Raw genomic sequence first — 23,841 nt, 5'->3', positions numbered from 1 at the left:
CTACAAAAATGAATTCTCAAAAAAAGGTAATTAGTTGATATTAAAATTCGAATGAAACTTCTCCCGAAAAGAATAAATTCTGAAACCAAACACGAATTTGTAACACAGAAAATTTAATTTAAAGGACAATAAATAATACATTTTCAAGAAAACAGTAGAATTTTTCTAAAGAGATGAATTTCTAGCTAAAATGATGAATTTTCTCATCAAACAGACGAATTTTCAAAAAATAAAGAATTTTCATTCAAGAAAGAAAATGAAGCTAAAATATAATTTTTCTGTAAAACAGTTAAATTGTCAGCCTAAAAGGAAATATAAAATTAATAAGATAATAATAATAATATAGACCTTTATTAATGCAATTTGAAACTTTTTACAAGGTGATAATTAATAAGGTACAAATTGCAAATAAGAAAAATCAATTTCTAATCAAAAATGAAAAAGTCCAATTTTCAGGTCAAAAACTTAGTTTTAAAGAAGAAAAAAAAATTTCCAACAAAATAGTTAAATTTTTAACCAAAGATAAAATTTGCAATAAAAAAAGATGAAGTAATTCAAGTCTTCTTCCAGTTAATTTCAAGGGATAAATTTTTAGTTAAAAAAATAATTTTCGAATAAAAATAAAACGAGTTTTCAACCTAAAAGGTGAATTTTCAATTCAGCTTATGAACCTTCAACAACAAAAAAAATAGTTTTTAATAAAAGGGCTCGACTTTCAAGCAAATATTTAAATTGAAAAATATCAATTTTAATCCAAAAGTGTAATAGTAATATTTTCAAAACAAAAAAATCATTTTTAACAAAAACAGTGTTTTTTAACAAATTTTTTAAACTTTTAATGAAGCAGTTCAATTCTCTACCAAAAGGATAACATTGAAAATGAGATTTCGTTCAAATTCTTTTCGTTTGACTATTATTTCATTTTTCAAAATGTTGTTTTGCAAAAACATCATTTTCGGTACAAATGTCAGTTATTAATTTCTGTACTGCAACGCTTCATTTCTAGTTTTTTCTGTGTGGAAAAAATTGGATAGCCCTATAGTGTAAGGTCTGGCCCAGATCTGGCTTTATCGAGACTTTCCAGTCTGGAATGCCTGGTCTGGCCCCAGACTGGCGCTGATCAGTTATCCAGACCAAAAAAGTTTTAAACCCTGGAAAAGGAGTTAATTTTTCGGAAAGATGGGAAGGGAGATGAGAGGAAAATTGTCCTCTTTCTTCCACCCCCACTTCCCTTGCTTTCCCACCCGAAAAAATTCTGTAATATTAAACCCTTTTCCAGATTTTTGAAAAATAAAAGTTTTTAACAATAATCTGAAAAGATATGAAATAAAAGAAAAACTTTTTCTACGAAACTACTAACTTCTATTTTACAAAACCGTAAGAATAATATTATTGTTTAAAAAAAAAGCTAACATTTATTTGATTTTTCGAAATGTTGTTTGCAGAAACCTCATTTTCGGTGAAAATTTCAGTTATTAATTTCTGTACTGCAACTCTTCATTTCTAATTTTTTCTGTGTGGAAAAAATTGGATAGCCCTCTAGTGTTAGGTCTGGCCCAGATCTGGCTTTATCGAGACTTTCCAATCTGGAATGCCTGGTCTGGCCCCAGACTGCCGCTGATCAGTTATCCAAGACAAAAACAGTTTCAAGTTCGGCAAGCACATTTTCTTCGAACATATATAAATTTAAAAATGTGAGGTATTTAAAATAATAGCAAATAAGATTTAAGAATTAATACGTGAATTTAATTTACAGAGCCGGAAATTCCGTATAACATAACTTTCTTGAAAATTCTTGTTTCCAAATCTATTTTTCGCACAAAGAGACCTTGCGATTTCTCTCAAGTACATTGCAACTAGTCCAGTGAAATTCATTTTTCTGCTGGAACAAAGTATATATGGGGAATTCCACACAATATTTGAAAAAAAAAAAACATTTTTTCACGTAAAATATTTTTTTTCTTGTTTAACACTCAAAAATATTCCATACGTATTTTTTTATTCCAATATGACACGCAAAGTTTTCGAGAAAATTTAAAAAATATATGTTTATAAAGAAGGACATTATTTAAAAGTTAAGGAAAATGCCCAAATTTTATCTTGCGTATGAATTTTCATATCTTTTTTTAATATTGCAGTGTAAACAATTAAAAAAAGGTACTTTTCATTTAACATAAAATTATGAAAAAAAATCATCGAAAACTTTGTGTTTCATATTGAAATAAAAAAATACGTATCAAATATTTTTGAGTGTTAAACCATTAAAAAAATATTTTGGGTAAAAAAAAAAATTGTGGCAAATAATGTTATTTGGCTAAAAAATTTATCTTTTTATTATAAATTTCAGCTTTCTTGAGCAAAAATGCAACTGCTTGGTTGAATATTAATCTGATTAGGCTACAGTTTTAACAGCTTTATTGCAAACTCCTTAGATTTTTAAATAATTCAACTGCTTTTAATTTGTAATTAAAATCTTTTTTGGTTGAAATTACATTTTTCGATCAGAAATCGCCTTTTTTGGTTAACCTAATACTTCAATTTTTTAACGGTTCTAAATTTTTAAATATAAAAGACTAATTTTTTATAAAGAATATGAATTCTTATCAAAAAATATGATAGTTGATATTTCAACAAAAAATTTTTTGATTATAAATTACAAACAGTTTAATTCTTTAGAAAAAATATATATTGCAACCAAATTGTTATATTTTATACAATTTTATACAATTTTTAATCGAAAAATCATTTGAATTGTTTGAACACTTTTTCTAATGTATGTATTAGTTTAAATTGCGAAAATTTAAAAATAATACATCTAATAGAAGACTGTTCAACCAAAAAGAATGAGTTTTCTTGAAAACATTTATATTTTCAACTCAAAAACATAAATTTTTTAACAGAAAATTTAATTTACAACTGAACAGTTGAATTTTTAAGTAAATAGATTATATTAATCTTATCAATATTTATAATATTTCAAACTAATCTACAAAATTTAATTGGTCCGACAAATAATTGTTGAAACAATTTATTATTACTTTTATAATATTCTCCTTGGATGATTCCCGAAAGTTGTAGTTCCTTCTTGAATATTGAATTTTTGGCCAACTTTTCACTTGGAGCAAAGTCATAATTAATGCAATCTGAAAGACCTAATTGTTTAAACGAATTATTATTGTTTTTATAACTATCTTCTCCCACAATAATGCTAGATAGTTGCAGTTTTTTTCAGAAATTTTAAATTTTATTTCACTTTTAACTTGGAGTGTGGTTAGAATTAATAAAATTATTAAACATGATTGTTTAAGCAAATTTGAATTGTTTATAACTATCTTCTCTTATATTAAGGTTGGACAGTTGCGCTTTTTTCTGAAATTTCTAAATTTTGTTTATTTTAAACTCGGTGAGGTAATCGTTTTTGAAATTTAACAAACCTAATTGTTTAAACCATTAATTATTGTTTCCAACTATCTTTTCTTCGAGTAATGCTAAAAAGTTGTTATTTTTTTCAAATATTGAAGTTTTTCTCACTTTTCACTTGAAATGAATTTATAATTATTTTAAGATAAGAAACATAATTGTTTAAATATTGTATTATTGTTCACAACTATCTTCTTTTCAATAATTTCTAGAAAATTTCAGTTATTTCGAAAGTTTTCAACTTTGACTTGGGTTTTTTATTATGGAAAAATAATAAATAAGCATTAGAGAAAAAAGTCTTTTAAATAATCTCTTCCTTTCCAGTGAATTAATTTTTTTGACATTAAATCTATATTTGAAATATTATTTTAATTTAAAAAATGGAGCCTTTTGTTTAAACTAATAATAAGAATCCTTTTCAGTATTTCTTCTTAACTAAAAAGTCAATGAGAAGCCTTAGATTTCAGAAAAAAAAACCTGCAAATTTCTAGCATTAGTCTAAAAAGAAAGTTATGAACAACGATAAATTTTTTAGACAACTAAAATTCTTAAGTTGCATTAATCATTATTTTTTTAAGTAAAAAGTGGACACAAATTTAAAAAGTTCAGAAGAAATCTTAACTAGATAGCATAACTATCAGAGAAGATAGTTATACACACAAATAATTTGTCTAAATAATTATGTTTGTTAAATTTCATGAATAATTATTACTTCGCACTAATTGCATAGTTGACACAGATTTAAATATTGAAAAAACGCAACTTTCTATAATTATTTAGGGAAAATATTATTCAGAATAATAATGAATTATTTCAACAATTTTTTTGTCAACTCTAATTAATGATTAACTCGCTGCAATTGAAAAGTGAATCAAAAGTAGAAACTTAAAAAAACTGCAAATTTCTAAAATTATTCTAAGAGAATAATATTATGAATATTATTAAATAGTTCAAAAAATTGTTTATGTTAAATTTAATTAATCATTTCCTTGATAAAGAGAAAAATACAATTGCTGATAATAAAATGAAAAAAATTTTATCACAAGTCAAAAAGAACTAATTCTTCCAACCAGACGAATTTTCAACCAAAAAAGATTTCTTAGTAAAGAAAGAGAAAAAATATGCAAATTATAATTTGAAGGGACAAACAATTTTGAACACAGAATAAAATTTTTGAATGACTATCAATTTTGAAATATTAATTGTATATTTTCTTTAAAGTGACATAAATATAATTTGTATAGGTTTCTCGAGAAAATTCAAAAAGATTTTTGATTATTTCAGGTATGCCGTAAACTTATCTAGAAAATTAATATGAAATTTCATTTTATTTTACAAAATTATTGAAAATGTTATAAAGAAACGGAGTAAGGTTAAAAGATATTTACGACTTTTTAAAGCTTGGAAAAAATATGATTAATTTCCAGAAATCTTCCACATTATAAAATATTTGTAATCTATTAAAAACTTCTAAAATTTCTAAATATTTTGAAAACTGACTCAAATGATTTCTGAAATTATATTAAAATATTCCGGATCCATTCCTAACAATTGTGGAAATCTCTGATACTGTTTAAAAATATTTTTAGAAATATATCTTAAGATTATTGTAGTAAAATAAAAAATCACATCAAAATATTCTGTAAAAAACTTCAAAATTTTATTTCCACATCCTTAAAAATCCACTTTTTGTTTCAAATGTTTTGCAATATTTTCGAATATTAAATTATTTCTCAACTAAATCATCGTCATGAATCACCTAAAAGTTAGTTGATTTTTAGGAAAGAAAAATATTCCAAATTCACGTGAAAATATTCAGAATTTTAGTAACAAATTGTTCGAAACACTCATTTTTTACAATTAAAATAATCGGCAAAATCTCAAAAAATGTGCTTATCACCGTTGAAAAAGAGGATGATTTTTCGAAAAAATCATCTAAATTTTTAATTGTTAAAATTTTAAAAAATTTGAATTTGAACATTTTAAAATCAACATTTTATAAAAATAAATTAAATTAAAAAAAAAATTAATGTAGAAACTATTGGGAAACTGATTAAGTCATTTGATTTAATGATTAAAATTAACAGAGACCAGGTATTGAATAATTTTTAGTTCTCCAATTTGCTGTGTAGTTAAAATAAATACAGAAGAGCGTGTCGTAATATGCAATTGTTTATTGATTATTTACGCTATATAAGAAATTGAGTCGAGAAAAAAATTATCCGTCTGAAAGTCATTTCCTGCAGAATCGAATGGCGTGATCAATTTATCCGTAACTTACAAAATTTAAACAAATTGCGCAAACATATCCTATACTTAACATGTTCTAGCATTAATAAATTAAAAAATTGTTTATAACTTTATGCACTGTTCATCAATTTCTGACTTTCATGTATTTATATTCTTTTAAGAGATTTTTAGTGATTTTATAAAAACATTTCAACCGTTTATGAATTGTATTTTCAAATTTTATTTTTGTCGATAGTCATTTTTATTTTTTTATTTAGCGTGTATACATACATATAATATATATTTTCGAAGGTTTTTTAATGCAAATTTTGGAAAAAAGGTATGTTTGGAAATTTGGCTGAATATGGAAAAAAATTTTAGCTTCAATGCTTGAAAAATTAATGTTTGTAGCAGTTTTAAGTATGAACAATGATATTTTATACACGAAACATTGATCAAGACGATTATATTGCTAAAAATTGTATTTTTTATAAGATGCTCATCGAAAACTCTTATTCATATTTATGAAATGATTAGGTTTTTATACCTAATTTTAAAATATAAATGTACATAATTTTAATATATAATTTTTACATATAAATTTACATGTATGAGATAAAACAAGAAATGTATTCATTTTATGAATATGAGAAATGAAAAATATGCGATAGATAAATCTTATGATCAAAATAACAAATTTCAAATTTCCCGCCAAAAATTTAAGCATACGAAACATACAATTTCGTGTGGCCTGAAAGTTAGAGTTCTGAGACGGTTATATTACTTTCAGAACGATAACGAGAATGAGAATATTACCGAGAATATAACCGAGAAATAAATTCATTGAGAATTTATGAGAATTTCAGAATTTATTTTAATTAATAGAAAATCGAATTTTTTCGTTAATTTTTCGGTTGGAAATTCAACTCCGTTTTTGAAAGTTTATCTTTTTTATTTTAAAGTTTACCTGCTTTCGTAGAAATTGAATCTTTTCTTGATAAAAATGAAAATGTTTGGTTAGAAAATGAGCTATTAGAATATTTTCTTGAAAACTTAATTATTACGTAGGAAATTTACTTTTTCTTTAAAATTTATATTTTGGTGCTGAAAAATGAACTGAAACATTTTTTGGATGCAAGTTCCACTTATAAAAAGAATTGGTTTTTTTATTACAAATTCATCTGTTTTAGTAGAAAATCGACTTTTTTGGGTAAAAAATCAACTTTTTTAAAATAAAAAACTCTTCGGCTTTAAGAGAAATTTCATATTTTTTTATAAAAATGCAACCATTTGCTAGAGAATTCCACAATTTTATTAAAAAGTCATGCTTGTCGGTTAAAAATTCGTCTTTTTGGATTGAAAGTTAAAATTTTTTTTATAGCAAATTATTTCTTGTTAAAAAATGCATAGTTTGATTGTGAAAACTCGATTAAAACCTTTTTCACGAGAAAATTCGACTAGTTTTTTGAAAATTTATCTTTTTGATTTAAAACTTTATCTGTTATAGAAGAATTTTCATTTATTGTATGAAAATGCAACTGTTTGGTTAAAAATCGTACTTCTTTGCTTCATAATTCAACTAATTTGTTTCAAACATTTGGTTGAATCGCTTTGTTGAGAAATTACTTTTTTTCTTAAATATTTATATTTTCAGTTCGAAAGTTACCTCGTTGGTTAAAAGTCTAATTATCTTGTAATAAATGAATCTTTTTAACATGAAAATTCAACAACTTGGGTTATAGTTAAACTACATTGAGAAATTTTTTTTATTGAAGAATTATGTCTGGTTAAAAATTTAACTGTTGAGTGGAAAATACTTTTTTTTGTTTGTTAAGAATTCATTTTTTAACAGATAATAGAACTATCCCATTTCTTAAGATTAACATTTTGTAGTTAAAATTCGCGTTCTTTTTTGTAAAAAAATTTTTTTTAAGTTTGTAATTTCATTTTTTCTTTTTGCGTAAAAATGCATCAGATTCGTGGAAAATTAATTTTTCGTTGAACAGTCATATTTTTTGTTTGGAAATTGCACTTTTCATATGAGAAAGTAGTATTTTGTAAAACATATTTCAAAACTTCACAGTCAAAAACTCAGAGTACACACCAATTTTTATGTTAAGGAATATTGGACGCAAAAAATGTGTTATTTCAAACTCTCATCACTTACCCATTACTCCCAAAAAAAAAATTAAAGAATCAGATTATTTTGCATAAAAATCATCCTCCTTCTCCAACAGTTGTAATCTATTTTTTTCCAAATTTTGTCAGAAAATGTAAGAATTGAGCAAAATGTTGCTTATTACAATTTATAGTTAAAAATGCAAACATTTTTGCTTATATCTAAAGAATTGTTTTTCTTCAAGAAAAATTATTGCGTAGATGATTCATGAAGAGAATTTTACACAATTTTGTTTACAAGAAACTTTATTGTTTAAAAAAATTTCCTTCGCCTCCACTGTGCCATGTTTTTTATTTTAAATCCTATAAAAAATGTTTTTGAAAACTCTTAACCTTACACTTAAATAATTTAATCAATTAAATCTGATCAGAGTATTTTTTGAAATAATGAAAATTCATTCAAGCGCAAGATTTTCCTTAAACATAGAACCCTTAATTAACAAATTAATTTGTCGTAAACTGGTAGTTGCAAAGGATTCTAGAAGGAGTCATTTTGAAGAAGTTGGGCTCTACAAATTAATTTACTTGAACTTTTTGAAATTTAGGAAATTTAAATTATATTAAAATCCAATTTGAAAATCCTATTTAACGTCGAATAATCAAGTTAATGTCCAGAATTCCTGAAAATAAAACCAAGAATTCAAAGGTCAAATTTAGACAACCACCAGAATAGGATTTTTTCATTTTTATTTTTACCATTATCAAATCACAATGAAAAAACTAAAAAATTTAATTATAAAATATGAACTAATGTTTCGACACTATTACAACATCCTTATCAAGGTAAAAAAAATTTGAGCAGCTAGCAACAGCAGCGAATCAAGACTTTATTTGGAAGTATTAGGGAGAGAGCATCGTGGTTTTGTTGCTGTTCCTACATGCTCAAATTTTTTGTTTGCCTTGTCAAGGGTTCTATATGAGTGCCAAAACTTTGGTGAATAATTTTTACAAAAGTTTTTTTATTGTGAATTGATAATGGTAAAAGTAAAAAAGGCAAAAGAAAATAAATAGCAGGGAGGGGATTTCGTTGATTGCCTTCTCATTTTTCTTTCTTCTTTTTTATTTTTGTCCAAAAACTTTTTTTCTTTCTCAGGAACATTTTTATCTTCTTAAATTATGATGGGAACATTTTCAGGTGTTTGTGTACATTCAGTCGTTGGATTTATTTTTAGGAATTCTGGACATAAACTTTCCAAATAAATCTTAACTGGAAACAGCAATCGAGGTAAGGGTAGTAGGGTTTTAGTTTTTTATTCGAACGTTCATTAAATAATTTTAGCCGAAAAAAAGTTCTGGACAAATTTTTATTTAATTTAATTTACTAACCTTTTTTCAACAAAAACCTCAATTCCCTTAAAAAAAACCTTTTTTCAACAAATTATGATCAATATTTAATTACATGAACTTTAAGTAAATAATCAATTTATGTTACTGAATTAAAACAAATTACAATTTATTCTTTATGTAATTTTATATTGTGAAAAGCATTCAGCTAATAATTAATTAATCTGTCCATAAGGTGAAAAGCATTAAACTATTTTTTTCATTTCGACATTGAAACTATTGTTGTTCTACATTTTTTAAATGTTTACGTAGCAATAAGATGTTTATTAAACAAATTATGGCCAATATTTAGTTACATAAACTTTAAGTAAATAATCAATTTATGGTACTTAATTTTAAAAAATTACAATTGAATCTTTATGAAATTTTATATTGTGAAAAACATCAGCTAATAATTAATTAATCTGTCCATAATATGAAAAGCTTTGATGATATTTATTATTCAGTTCACAATATTAACATAATTAAACAATCATTTCCATTGGAATATTCAAATAATTTTTTATTTTGCTTTCAATTTGAAATTTTCTTTTGTTAAATTTGATTTATTAATAAACATTTTACTATTTCGAGCATACGTAACTTTTAACAGAATCAGTTAATAATTAGTTATTTATATTTTTCTGGAAATTGTAGTTATTAATAACCTTTTAAACTAATTTTAGAAAAAAATTTTTTAAATGCACTCATAGTTTTAAAAGCTAAATTAAGATACTCATTTCAGAAGATCGCAAACATTTAAAAAAGTTTATAATCTAAAAAGTAATAAGAAATTATATCCATTGGAACAATAAGATAATTGTTGCCTTATATTTTTCTGAAAATTTAAAGTATTAATAATCTTTTTAACTAATTACATCAAAACTTAAACATATTCAGATCCAATTATGAAAATTAAATTCAGATAAAGATTTCACAACATCGGGAACATTTGAAGAATGATTAATTTGTCATTTATTTAATTCTAAGAAAAAAAATTACGTATTGTCCATAATAATAATTAATTAGAAAATAAAAACTGTAAAAAGTAAAAAGAAACAAATCGAAATAATTATCAGCGATCAATAAAAGTAGAAATCTACTCTTTTGGTTCGATAAATTGTATACGTTTAAAAAAAAGCTTGCCATAAATCTCGACCAAAAGAAAAACTTCACCATGAGACTCGAAAAGAAGAATCACTACACTAATCGAGGTCAAGAGTTTTTATATATAGGAACCGTCGCGCTAGTTGTGAGAGAGTTGCTGCACTTCTGTTTGGTGTGGCGTCTGCTCCAGATTCGGGGCACTGGTCACCCCGAACTTACGAATATCAGCCGCTCTAACACGTCGGTGCTATATTGTGCCATAGGCGTCGCGTGTGCAGAACGGCTCGACTATACTGTTGGTTAAACGGTTCGGTCTGTTCGGGGTAATAATTATCCTAAATCAGTGGAGCCGTTTTGATAAAAAGACACTGTTCACTGCGTGATTGATGCGACAATTGTACGTATTGGTTGAGAGGCTCTATCAAACTTTTCTCTGTGTAGCTTAATTTTGATACACCTCAAATTACGCCCATTTCTTTCATAAAATAAGACCTTGTTTGATAGAACCGAATTTTCGTCAGCGTTGATGAATCCATTCTTTTTGCATTTTTAAACAAAATATTATTTAGGGTTTTTAAAAATTAAAATGTTATCACAAGATACAATGTATAAAATGGTAAAAAAAAATTTCTTTGCTCCTGAAATTTTGCAAAATAGATTTGGAAAATTTAATAAGATATTTATTTTAAATTTACTTACATTCCATCCAACGGATTGAAGCAAGAAATTTTGAACGATTTCCGTTTCGTCTCGATCACTGTCAGTTTCCAGTAAGGCTTCATTGGATTCCAGAACACTTTCTGTTTCGCTGGAAGTTTCCTCTTTTTCTTCTCCATTAGCATCATTGGAATTCCTTCTTTTTGGAATTGGTCCTTCCTCAAGCTCTTGGGATCGTACTTTATCTGCAAGGATTGTTCCCAATTTTTCGAAAAAGCCGCCATCTTCCTCTTGAAGTCTGTAATCAATAATTCAAACAGAAAAATTAATTACAATTATTTCATCAAATAAATTAATTTTTATAATTGTGTCACCTCTGATAAAAAAAACATCATGAGAACAATGAAAATTTTATTTTATAATGCACATCTATTGAGATTTCAAGACCTTTAATTTAAGCCACTACCCAAAAATGGAAATAATAGAAAAGTTTCCAGCATTTAGTGGTTTATAGAACAATTTTTTTTTCTTATTTGTTATCCTCCGATAACAAAAAATATCTCTATAGTATATCAACTTTTAGTTTTTTTTTGAAGATACACATGCAATGACCTTGAATTTCAGACATTTTTGAAGCCTATCGAATAAAAAGAAAAAAATTCAGTATAGGAATCTAAAGAAAAACGAATCCATACTGTGAAATAAAAAAAAATTTTATTGTACATCTACATGCACAGCCCTTCAATTTCAGCCATCTTCGAAAGCATTGTAACTAAAAGAAAACATTCCAGCATAGTCATCTAAAAAAACAACATTTTCTCATTTTGCTAGATTTTTACAGTTTAATAAAAAAAACTATAAGAAAGCAAATCACTTTTTTTAATGCACATCTACATTTGAAATGCTTAAATTTAAGCCATTCTCGTCAAAGTTTAGCTATTAATCAGCTCCTAAAATATAGTTTAAAAAACATTTTTTTTTTTAAATTTCTTTATTATATAATTTTCTGATTTGGCTAATTTTTCTGCATTCTCATAAAAAAAATTATAAGACAGAAAATCTCATTTTTCAATGTACATCTACATTTTAAAAGCTTCAGTTTCAGCCATCTTCGTCAAAATAGGACTAATAAAAAGTTTCTAATATAAAGTTGTTTGAAAATATTTCATTTGGCACATAATATTCTCATTTTCATGAATTGAAAAAAATTCTTCGTCCTAATTTATTTTAATAAATTTTTTTCTCATTTTGATAATTTTTTTACAATCTTATAAAAAAACTATGAGACAGCAAATCTAATTTTTTTATGTACATCTACATTTTAAAAGCTTCAATTGAAAAGCTTCAATTTGAGCCATCCGCATAAAAATAAAACTATTAAAAAGCTTCTGATATATATTTTTTCAAAAACATATTTTTTTAATATATAATTGTATTATTTTGCTCATTATTTATTATTTCTTTATTATAATAAATATATTATTTATTTCTTATTATTAAAATTATGTTTTTTAAAAATTATTTTTCAATGTATATCTATAATTCAAAAGCTTCAATTTGAGTCATCCTCGTAAAAATAGTAAACGTCCAATAATCAAATTGATGCAAACTCCTGTTAAAAAAAAAAAATCCAGCCACATCCCCTTCCTTCTTGCTTTTCTTTCTTTCATCTTTTTTTGATTTTATAATCATCAAATTACGATAAAATAACATTCAAAATTAAAATAGAAAAATGAATAAAATTGCATTACCAACCTTCTCGTATTCGCACAGTACCCTTATCAAGGTAAGGCAAATTTAATAGGTCAAATAAAATTAATTAATTTAATTTAGTTAATTGTCCTATTAAATTTTTATTTACCTATTAATTTTTTCTTGCCTTGATAAGGGTACTGTAAAAGTACCGAAACGTTGGTGATGTCATTTTTTTTATTTATTTTTATTTTGAATGTTATTTTATTGTAATTTGATGATAATAAAAATAAAAAATACTAAAGAAAGAAAAAAAGAAGGAAGGGGATAAGGTTGGCTTGCCTTCTCATTTTTCATACCTCTTTTTATTTTTGTCCAAAATTTTTTTTCTTTTTTCTTTTTTAAATTCTTTGCAGACAAAAATAGGATTTTTGTTGTTTGTTCGTTGTGGTCCAAATTTGATCATTTGATTCTTGTTTTTCTTTAACAGGAGTTTGCATGCTTATAACATAGAAAATTTTATTTTTAATGGACATATCTAAAAAAAAATTCTCCCTTTTTTATTTTCCAATTTTAAATGACAAAAAAGTCAGTGTAACATAGCATGTATATATATAGGTCACGATCTTTAATCTGTGTCATACACAAAAAAATTGATAATTGTGAGGCTGCGAACACCTCGTTACAAACCAATTTTTGATAAATAAATACATGAACAAAAATTTACAAAAATTTCCTTTTCTTTTTATAAAATCAGGGTGGTCGTTTTAATCAAAGAAAAAAATGCCCGTTCATTTTTAATGGTCAATTTAAATAAAAAAATTGAATTTTAAAGCCAAAATTTTGTCCATTTGAATTCATAAAAACTAACTGTAAATTAAAACACTCAAAGTGAAACTCTAGAATCTTAAATTTTTTAAAGTTCAGATTCAGTTCCAAAAATATAAATCCACGTTATTATTAGAGATTCTTTGAAGAATCAATCAATGAACTTAAATTTTTGTTAAATTATATAATTTTAAGTAATTTTAAGCTATTATAAAAATTATAATGATAACATTTTTTTATAAACTAAACACTTATTAATTTACAGATAAAATTATTATTATTTTATTTTGTTTTGCATTTTTCCAAATTATAATTATTTTAAAAAATTTCAAAACTTAAATCTTTCTAAAACTTTTTAAATATTTTCTTTAAATGACATTTTTCGAAATGTGAAATCATTTTCAGTTTTCCTAGGAAATGTTTTTATTTTTCTGAAACCTTTAAAACCTTTAAAAAAGCTTATAAATGTTCGGTTCGAAAATTGCGAAAATCTGTACTTGGTTTCAAATTAAACCGTGGACTATTTGCACCAAAATTTTGGTTTATTGAAACTATTTAAAATCATTTTAAAAATTTCATTAATTTTGAATTTTTCCAAAACTTCTAAGTATCTCTTCAACTTATTCGATTTTTTTTTCTTAGAACATGCTTATAAATCTAATTTTTACTGTCTTTAAAACTGCATTTACAAATTTTTGTAATCAAAATTTTCGCTTAAAAATTCAAAACCTAAAAAACGGTTGAAATCAAAGTTGGGGACATTTTTTTTCTAAAGATTTGTAAAATTCAGGGTCAGAAAATAAATTCAGTGTCATTTCCGGATCTCATAAAATTGCCGGTTTTCCCGGTCCAGCAGCCACTGCAGATGTGGAGATTTACTTAAGGAATCAAAATTAAATTTGATAAAAAAAAGTAACATATTGAAAATAATTGTTATAATTTTTTCTTACATTTTTTATTTATAGATTAATTTTTTTTCATTTCAGTAGCTTCTTTAAAATGTTTTTAAATCTAAAAAAAGACGAAGATGGGTGATCAGAATGAATAAAACTTTTTTTTTAATCATACCTAAAACACTATCCCAAAAAAAGTGAAAAGCATAAAACTTTTCAGCAAGCCGCTGGTTTTAACTACTAGCTATTTTAAGCTCATTCTAAACACACCCGAAAAAATATTTTTTTGATTTAAAGAAAATTTTTGTTCAAACCAATTAAAATTATCTGTTAGATTTCACCTTAAGAAAATTTTCTTTGATTCAAAGAAATAATTTTTTGTTCCAAATCAGTTTTTTAAAAATGTTAAATGATTTTCTTGATGTTGAATTTATTTTTGCTTAAATGCACACATTTATGTAAAAAATCGGTTTCTTCAATTCAAAATAAATATTTTTCAGAGTGCCAGTTAGTGCAGCTTCTTATGCTCGAAACTCATTCCATTATTAAAATAAAAATAAAACATGTTTCACGAAATTCCTTACGCTATTTAATAACAATCACCTGTTGTTTTTATGAATGTAATTGAAGGCTGCGAATTTCCAAAAAACTCTTGCAGCAGTAACTTTAGTAATATTTTCTGGCTTCTCTGACATACGAATTGCTGCAAGTGCTAAGTAAGGATGCTTCTCGTCTAACCTTGGAAAATGTGCCATTTTTGTATCCCCTTGCCTTCGAAAAAATTAGAAGGTATTTTTCATGATAGGCTCGCTAGCCATTTTAATTTTTATGGAAACATAAAAGAATAAAAGGACTTTATTGAGAACATTTTTTTAACTGAAGCTGGGAATACCTGTAGGCTCAATGAAAAAATTTATTTATGATTATTATTTTGCAATTTTTTTTCAAAGCCTGGTTCATCTTTTCATAAACCAAAATTTAAAAATGACACATTTTATGTTCTCATTCGGAACGTTTGAGAGACTTTAAACTTTGGCAGAGCCATCTAAGTGTTAATTTTCTAATCCTAGATTAAAAGGTTTAATATCATGAACGTTATAATCCATTTTTTCGATGAAGTTTAAATTAATTATTTTTTAATGTTTTTAATTATAAAGTATACAATTTTCAGACTTTAAAAAAAATACACTTTAAGGGCATGTTCTATGGCGACCACGTGACTAAACCAGTCCTCGGTTAAAAACATTTTTGTTGGTGTTCACCACGTCCAAAGGCAATGATGTATCGCTCTCAAAGTTTGGAATATACCCAGTAGGCACACAATTTGGCGACGTCTTAACGACATCGTTACGAAATCTTTACGACAACTTTACGACATCCTGTGTCCAAGTCGTTAAGTCGTCTTTATGATATCGTAAATATGTCGTATTATCTGACGATGTCTTTATGATATCGTAAAAATACTGTAACGACATGGACATAGGATGTCTTAAAGTTGTCGTAAAGATGTCGTAACGATGTCGTAAAGACGTCGCCAAATTTTGTGCCCACTGGGATAGCAAATAAAACACTAAATTGCGTTTGTATATTTAATTTGAGTAATAATTTTGAAAAACATTATCCGAGTAAATTATTAATGTGTAAAATTATTTAAATTTTTTTTCTGTTCCCTATGGTGACCACGTGACTAAACCAGTCCATGGTTATAAACATTTTTTTTTGTTTTCACCATTTCCAAAGGAAATGATATATCGGCCTCAAAGTTTGAAATATATCAAATGAAACACTTAATTGCGTTGATATATTTAGTTTGAGTAACAATTTTGACAAAAATTATCCGAGTAAAAAATTAATGTGTACAATTATTTCAATTTTGTTGATGCTTACAATGTTCACACGGATTGAGATATCGTGTTTTAAATTTGAAAGATTACAAAAAAGCACTAAAGAACGATTGTGATTTTTCTAATTTCAAAGAAAGATTATTTATAAATTCATAAAAAAGGATAGTACCACTCGAGTTGTAGCAGTTTGCTTTTTGCATGGTTTGATGCACTTTTGGAGCATTTTCAGTAATTTCTAGTGGCGAAAAAAAGAAACTTTCAACGTCGATGAAGAAGAGATCATCACGTGACCATGCTCGGGAATGAACATTTTTGTTTTATGGTGTTCACCATGGTCAAACGCAATTATATACCGCTTTTACACCTTAGAATATAGAAAATATAGGACACGTGATTTCTCCACTAGAAATTTCTTAAAATGCTCCCAAAATAACGATAGGTTACGTGTGTGCAGATTCTTCGTGTGAACATAGTGAGCACAAAAAAATGAAAATAATTTTACACATTTATTTTTTACTCCAAAATTTTTTTTCAAAATTATTCCTCAAACTAAATATACAGAAACAATTTATTTTCGTAATTTTGATATGTTTCTTTTAAAGTTTAATAAATTCTATTTGTTTAAACAATCTTTTTTTGCTCAAGCAATTTTTTTTATAGCTAAAAAAATTCATTTTAATAGAAGGCATACAATTATGTTTCTGAATAAATATTTTATAGAAAGAATACATTTAACACTTTTTAATCGTTCAAACAAATATAATTTGTTTCTATAATTATTTTTCCAAAAATACTGTAAAAATCTTAATTAATTGTATATCTTCTATTTAATTTCATTTTTTTAGTTATCGAAAAATAACTGCGTGACCAGATAAAAATTGTTTAAACAAATATAAATTTGTTTAAAGATTAGAAGGAATGTTTAAAAATTATGTAATTATTCAAGAAAAAGTAGCATAGGATACCAATTTGAAAAAGAGTGGGCATCTCTGGCACTCTTTTTAGAGATGTTGAAAATAAACAATAATAAATTGTTTAAATAATTACATAATGTTTTTAGATAATTTACTACTCTAAACAATGACAAAATATTCCGTTTCAATCAGAAAATACGATTATTTTTTTTACATTTTTGGGGAAGAAATAATTGTTTCGATAATTTACCTATTAGTCATTACCTTGTATTGATTTTTACTAGGGTATTAATTTAGGTATAAAGAATACGAAAGAATAATTAAAGGAGTATTTAGTTGATAAAAAATATTATATTCCTGGCAGAAAATTTCAAAATTATAAAATATTAAAAATAGAAGGTGCCTAAATTATAAAATCTCCAAATTAAAAAATTTTTAAAATTGTTTTTAAAAAATATTATTTATATTAAACAAAATAATAAAATATTTTTATTTAAAAAATTTTAAATCTTTAAAGTTTACAAAAATGATTGTTTAAATTTATATTAACAATAATTGACAAAATGTACTTCTAGAAAACGATTTTGTTTGAAAATGTGCATAGTGTTTAAAAATATTACAAAAAACGTTATTCAACATCGAATTTTTAATACAAAAAATACACTTGTTATTTTAAATTTGAACAATAATGTTAACAAACTATAAACATTGAAAAAATTTCTTTATTAAAATATTTTATTATTATATTTTTAGTAAATAATTAATATCTATTAATAAACTTTTCTTTATTATTTCGAATCAGAAATTATGTAGTTCGATTATTTTATAGATTGACCATTTTCTGTCTGGAATTTTGCAATTCAGTTTTTTAAATTTATAGAATTTTATATAATTTCGGGAATTCAATAATTTGTAATTTTCCAATTTTGAAATTTTGCAATGTCGGGAATTTTATTTTTATTAATTTTCCAGTCATTTCTGAAAATCTTCAAAAACTTCTTTTTCGTATCTGGAAAACGAATGGAAAATCAGTTCGAAAGCTTGATATACTTTCTTAAAAATTTTAAAACAAGTTCGACTGAGTTCCTATTTTAGATATAACTTTTATAAAATTTAAATTTCTCCATAAAAAGATGTAAAATATTTTAAACTGTACCAGTAATAAAATCTTCATATCCATTTTGATTAGTATACAACATTGTAAACGCACAAATTATTAACAATAATAAAAAATAAATAAAAAGATTACATCTAATAACATAATTTTTTATATTTAATGAATAATCCTTTTTATTTTTAACCTAATGCTCAGAAAAAACTATTCACGTACTACTTTCACCAATTTAAACATAATTATTGTTAATTATTAATTCTAAATTTAAAAAATGGTATTTTTTAACAATTTAAATACGCGCGTGAATGACAGACAACAATTTTTGGGTCCTTAAAACTAAAGTTTTTTTTTGCTTTGAAGGCCTGAATTCGAAAATATTTAGTTTAAAATTTTTGAATTTTTGGAGTTTGCTAACTTTAAATTTCACCATGTCCGTAGTTTTACTTGAAGACATTAAAAATTATAGGAAAATTACACTACTAAATATTTCAAAATTACAACATTTTATATTGAAAGTCTTTATAATCAGCTTTAAAGTAATTAATTGTAGATTCAAAAATTCTAAATTGTTTGATCTTAATTGAAAATTTTAAAAATTGTCTTTTTTTAATTATTTAAAGTATTAGAATATCGATTTGCAAGCCTTGATGTTTACTTAATTGTAATTAAACATTTTAATATAAATACCTCTAGTGTACACTGAAAATTGAATTATTTTTTTATTTCAATATTTTTAAATAACTAAAATTTTAAGCTTGAAAAAAATACAATTTCGAATTCAAAGGCTTAAAATTGTACAATTTTTAACGTCGAAATCATGCAGGTTAATCTTTTTTCTTATTTTTTATTTAATATCTTAAAATTAACCAAATGAAGATAAAGATTGGTAGAATTAATTATTTAAAACTGGAAAGCATTGGATTATATCATTTTAAGAATAAATCATATGTCTAAATCAAGTGTTAAAAATTCAAAGATTTGAGATTAAAAACTTTAAAACAATTCTTGATGGTTACAATTTTTAGAGTTTTAAATTTTCACTTATGGTGCCAAATTAAACATTTTTCCATTTAAAAAATATTAATTCTCCAAATATGAAAAATTTAAATTTTTTTGTAAAAAAAATGTTTTAGTTGACTATTCTCGGCGTCTAAAATTTGTAAAGTTTTAAATGAAGTTCGGATTCGTTTAAATTTCAATGTTTTTTAGTAGGCATTTTTTATTTTTAAATATTTCCATTTAAAAATTCTTTTAGGTTAAATTTTAATTTATTATTTCAAACATTTCATTCCGAATAATTCAATTAGAAATGTTTACAATTTTTTGAATTTATATTTTAACCGGTGGAACGGGATTTGGTTTTTGATCTTTGAGGAATTGGTATACTGAATTTTAAAAATAAATTTTAATCTTTGAATTTTATAAAAATTTAAAATTTTATAATATCAGAAACTTTGGCTTTGCAAGATACAATTTATTTATTTATTATTATTCTTTTATTTCAAATAATATGATTTCAATTTCTTTGAATTTCGAATGAAGTATTTCTGAAATTTTAATCTAAAATTATTTAATTTCGAGATTTTTCGGTTCATAATAAAATTTTTCATCTTGATCACTTTAAATTAGAAATAATGCAATTCCAGGGACGACTGAAATATCCCGAAAAATTAAATTCCCGACACTGTAAAATTCTCGAATAATAAAATTCGCGAATAATAAAATTGCAGAAAAATAAAAATAATGAATTGAAAAAATGCCGAATATTAAAATTCGCGAATGATAAAATTGTCGAAAAATAAAAATACCGATTTGTAAAATTCCCGAATAATAAAATTGCCGAATTATAAAATTCCCGAAATTAAAAATTCCCGAATAATGAAATTCACGACAGTTTATTATATTAGCCAAATGGAAAATTCCCAAATTGTAAAATTCAAGAAATTAAAGATTACCATTTTTTATAAATATATTTTATTGTTTGCAAACACAATAATAAAATATTATTTTTTCAATTGTTTAAAAATTTTTAAATTTCAAATTTGTTTGAATTTAAAATAACAATAATTGTAAATAAAATATTACTGGGTGACGAATTTATTTCATGCGCATAGAATTAAAAATAGATACATAAAGTGTTCGCAAAAATCGAATTTTAAATTTATATATATTTTGCTTGAAACATGTTATAAGGTACGATGAAAATAGAGTGATTTTTTTGGTTCAATCAAATATATTTCTAAAAAAATTTTAATGATTAATTTCTTGAATTTTACAATTCGGATATTTCATAATTCGGTAAATTTCTGACGAGTATTTTATTCTTCGGGAATTTTCCAATTCGGTAATATTTTAAACCGTGTGAATTTTCAATTTCGGGAATTTTATCATTCTGCACTTTTATTATACGAGAATTTAATCATTCGAGAATTTTAATATACGGGAATTTTACAATTCGGTATTTTTATTTTTCGGCAATTTTCTTACTTGATAATTTTAATATACGCGAATTTTCCAATTCGGTATTTTTATTTTTCGGCAATTTTATTATTCGCGAATTTTAGTTTCAAAAATTTTTTAATTCAGGAATTTTACAATGTCGAGATTTTTATTTTTCGGGATTTTTCGGTCTTCTCCAATTTCATTTCGTTTTTGAAAAATGTTTCAAAATTTAATTTTTTTATTTATTCTTTTCATTTAATTTCCAACAAATCCCTCTTTTATAGAATATTTACGGTATCAAATTTTTTTTTATATTGAATACGGTCAATTTTTAGTGTTAGTATAAGAAATTATTAAATTTTTTTTTTAAATTGATTTTCCCGTATTCTTCTGTTTAAACTATTATTTTTTTCGTGGATAGGTCAGAAAAAGATAAGTCACTCTCAAATAAATCTTAGTTAAAATTTGTTTAAATACTGTATTTTCTTATAATAAATTATTTCCACATTGTTATCAGATTTAAAAAAAATTCTTTTGAGGCTTAAAATAGACTTTGAATAAACAATGGCCAATTGCTGTTCTTGTATTTTTCGACTTAAATTTACTTTAAATGACGTAAGTGTCTTGTTAAAATATGCAGTGATCAGACTGAGGTGTCCCTATTCAAAAGATATTTTACGCTTTCTAAAAAAAACGTTCTTTTATTCTTTTTTGAAGAAACATGAATATAAATAAATAACTTTGTGTAGGTGACTAAGAGACCGAAAGTAAGAACGGAACAAAAATTTCAAAAAATATTTTAAGAAATACAATTTCAAACTGTAAATTATTTTATTAACAAACAAAAGTATTCTAGCAAATTTCATTTAAATTAAAAAGAACTCCTTTGTTATTTAGAAATGTTTTTGAATTAATTTATTTGGCGAAGTATTTTTATATGTTTGTAGTGACCTTGAATATTATATGTAGACCTCTCCCTGAAAATGATTATTAAATATTTCATAAAATAAATATTTTTAGGAACCGAAATGTTTCCAACAAATTAAAAAAGGAGAAATATAATTTTATAAAATGAAAAATAATTTTCTCGTTGCCTGTTGTAGTATCCAGAAAATAAGGCACTCTAGTCACAAAACCCTCAGATTTTCCTTCTTTTTGTTGTTACCGAAACTTACTAAACAAAAACAAAAAATATTTTTAATATAATCTTATAGTCCGAAAAATAGTTAAATGGAATTTATGAAATATTGAGTCAAAACTATGCCAAGAAATCTGCGATTAATTTTATCTTTTTATCACCTTACTCGGCTAAAAGTCGGCGTAACACTGACTCACAAACTTAAATTGATCTCAAGAACAAAAATTGATTTTTACACAGGATATGAGGTCAACTTTTTCGGCAGATTTTGTGACCAATTATTCTATTTATAATCGCAAGACAATCTTATCTATCACAGAAGGAGATGATAAAATCGTATTATTTAAAAAAAAACAACAACTTTACTTTATCCTGTATTATTTACATTTGATTACAAAATTAGTTAAATAACAGAGGTAATCCGAAAGGTGTAAAACTTAAAACGAAAAATAGAAGATAATTTTTTTTCTTAAGATGAAACCTAATCAGGTAATACTTTTTAAATATTTAAAAATTGCAGAATTGGAATACCAAAGTTACTTCTTCATATTTTTTTTCTCTCTTTAAAAAAGCATTTTAAGATATACTTAAAGAATTTTGAGAAAAAAATTCGCTATTTATAAATTTGTTTAAAAATTATTTCAGGTTCAGTATTTTTCTTTCTTATTTTTTTATCACAATCACTTTTTCCGGGCGGGGTTTCCCTTTTTTCTTGAAGACAAAAAGATTTAAAAATTTTCCTTGTAAACTTTAAAATATAGAAGATAAATTATTCCGAAAAAGATTCAAGTTTCTCGCCTCTGACATTTCTTGTTTTTACCTTTTTTGAATCCCTTCTAACTAGGAATTATTTTAGAAAATATTAATTTTTTTTTGTTTTCACAAAAAAGCTGTAAAAAAAGAAATATATTGTCCGAAAAAGAAAAATTTGGTTAACAAATTTTAGCGCTAAATCCGTTGAAAAGTTCTCAAAAAGCGTAAAAATTAACGAATTGGAGGTTAATTTTTCATAAAATGTTAAAAGATTTTTTTTTCAATCCCAGAAATATTCCATTCTTAATTTGTGCTTCAGGCTTCTAAAAATAATTCTCTTGTCAGATTTTTCGAACGCATACTTTTCACATTTCTGTTAAAACACAAATAAAACCTGTCAAAAGAGTATTTTTTTAAACAATAAAATGTTATGATTTTGTAAAGAAAAACTTTTAAATAATTCATTATACCATACAATTCTTATGACTTGGATAAAATAAAATTTTATTCGGTATTATTCAAATTTTACTACAAAATTTTCTAAATAATCAAGATTGAAAACAGCGTCAAATAGACTATTTTTTAGTATGTTTATTGTAAAAAACGTGAATTTTTATTTTTTATAATCAAACAATAAATTTAGAAAAAGTTAATTAGAACAAGGAACAAAACTTTAAACACCTGAATTAGTTTAATATATAATAAGATATTTTCGAACATCTAATTTTTAAAAATAAATAATTAAAAACAGTTAACTTTGTTTAAAAACTATTTTTTAATAATATAGTTGAATACTAAAGAAGAAAAGAGAAGATTTGGCTTCTAAACGAAAAAAATTGAAATTTTAATTTAAGAAGAGATAAAATTTCTAACAAAAGAGATAAACGTTAAAACCAGAAAGGCGAATTTTCAAAAAAATTGTTGAATTTTCTAAGTAAAATATTATTTAGTCAAGAAAGAAAAAAATCTTACGCAAATTTTAATTTTGAGGGAGAAGTAGTTTTTAATAAAAAATAAACAATTTATTTTTCAAGTTTCTGTGTTTAATTTTTACTTTTTCTAGGCTTTTCAAGGAAATTCAAAAGAATTTTTTAATATTTAAGATATGTCGAAAAAGTATCCAGAAAATTTCCTAAATTTTTTTTATCTTAAAAGATTTTTCAAATTTTTTGTTTTCGTAAATTGGTTCCCATTTTAAATTATTTCTTAATTCTATTTTAATATTCTCTTAAGTAAATTTTGGTAAATAAAACAAGTATTGAAAATTTTTCCAGAAATCTTAAGAATATTTACTTTATTTATTAAACAG

General features: G+C 24.3%; 1 protein-coding gene across 4 annotated transcripts in view; it reads right to left on the bottom strand.

The window, feature by feature from the left end:
• Positions 1-23,841, bottom strand: part of LOC117171429 (protein unc-13 homolog 4B) — a 155,464-nt gene that overhangs the window by 113,990 nt on the left and 17,633 nt on the right. For all 4 annotated transcript variants that reach the window (XM_033358742.1, XM_033358744.1, XM_033358743.1 and 1 more), the window contains exon 2: positions 10,957-11,212. In XM_033358742.1, the coding sequence (XP_033214633.1) occupies positions 10,957-11,212 (256 nt within the window). The remainder of the gene's footprint in view (positions 1-10,956; positions 11,213-23,841) is intronic.

The sequence above is a fragment of the Belonocnema kinseyi genome, chromosome 4 (assembly GCF_010883055.1).
Source record: "Belonocnema kinseyi isolate 2016_QV_RU_SX_M_011 chromosome 4, B_treatae_v1, whole genome shotgun sequence".
NCBI lineage: Eukaryota > Metazoa > Arthropoda > Insecta > Hymenoptera > Cynipidae > Belonocnema > Belonocnema kinseyi.
The sequence above is the reverse complement of the archived record's forward strand: the minus strand, read 5'-3'. Positions and strand labels throughout refer to the sequence as shown.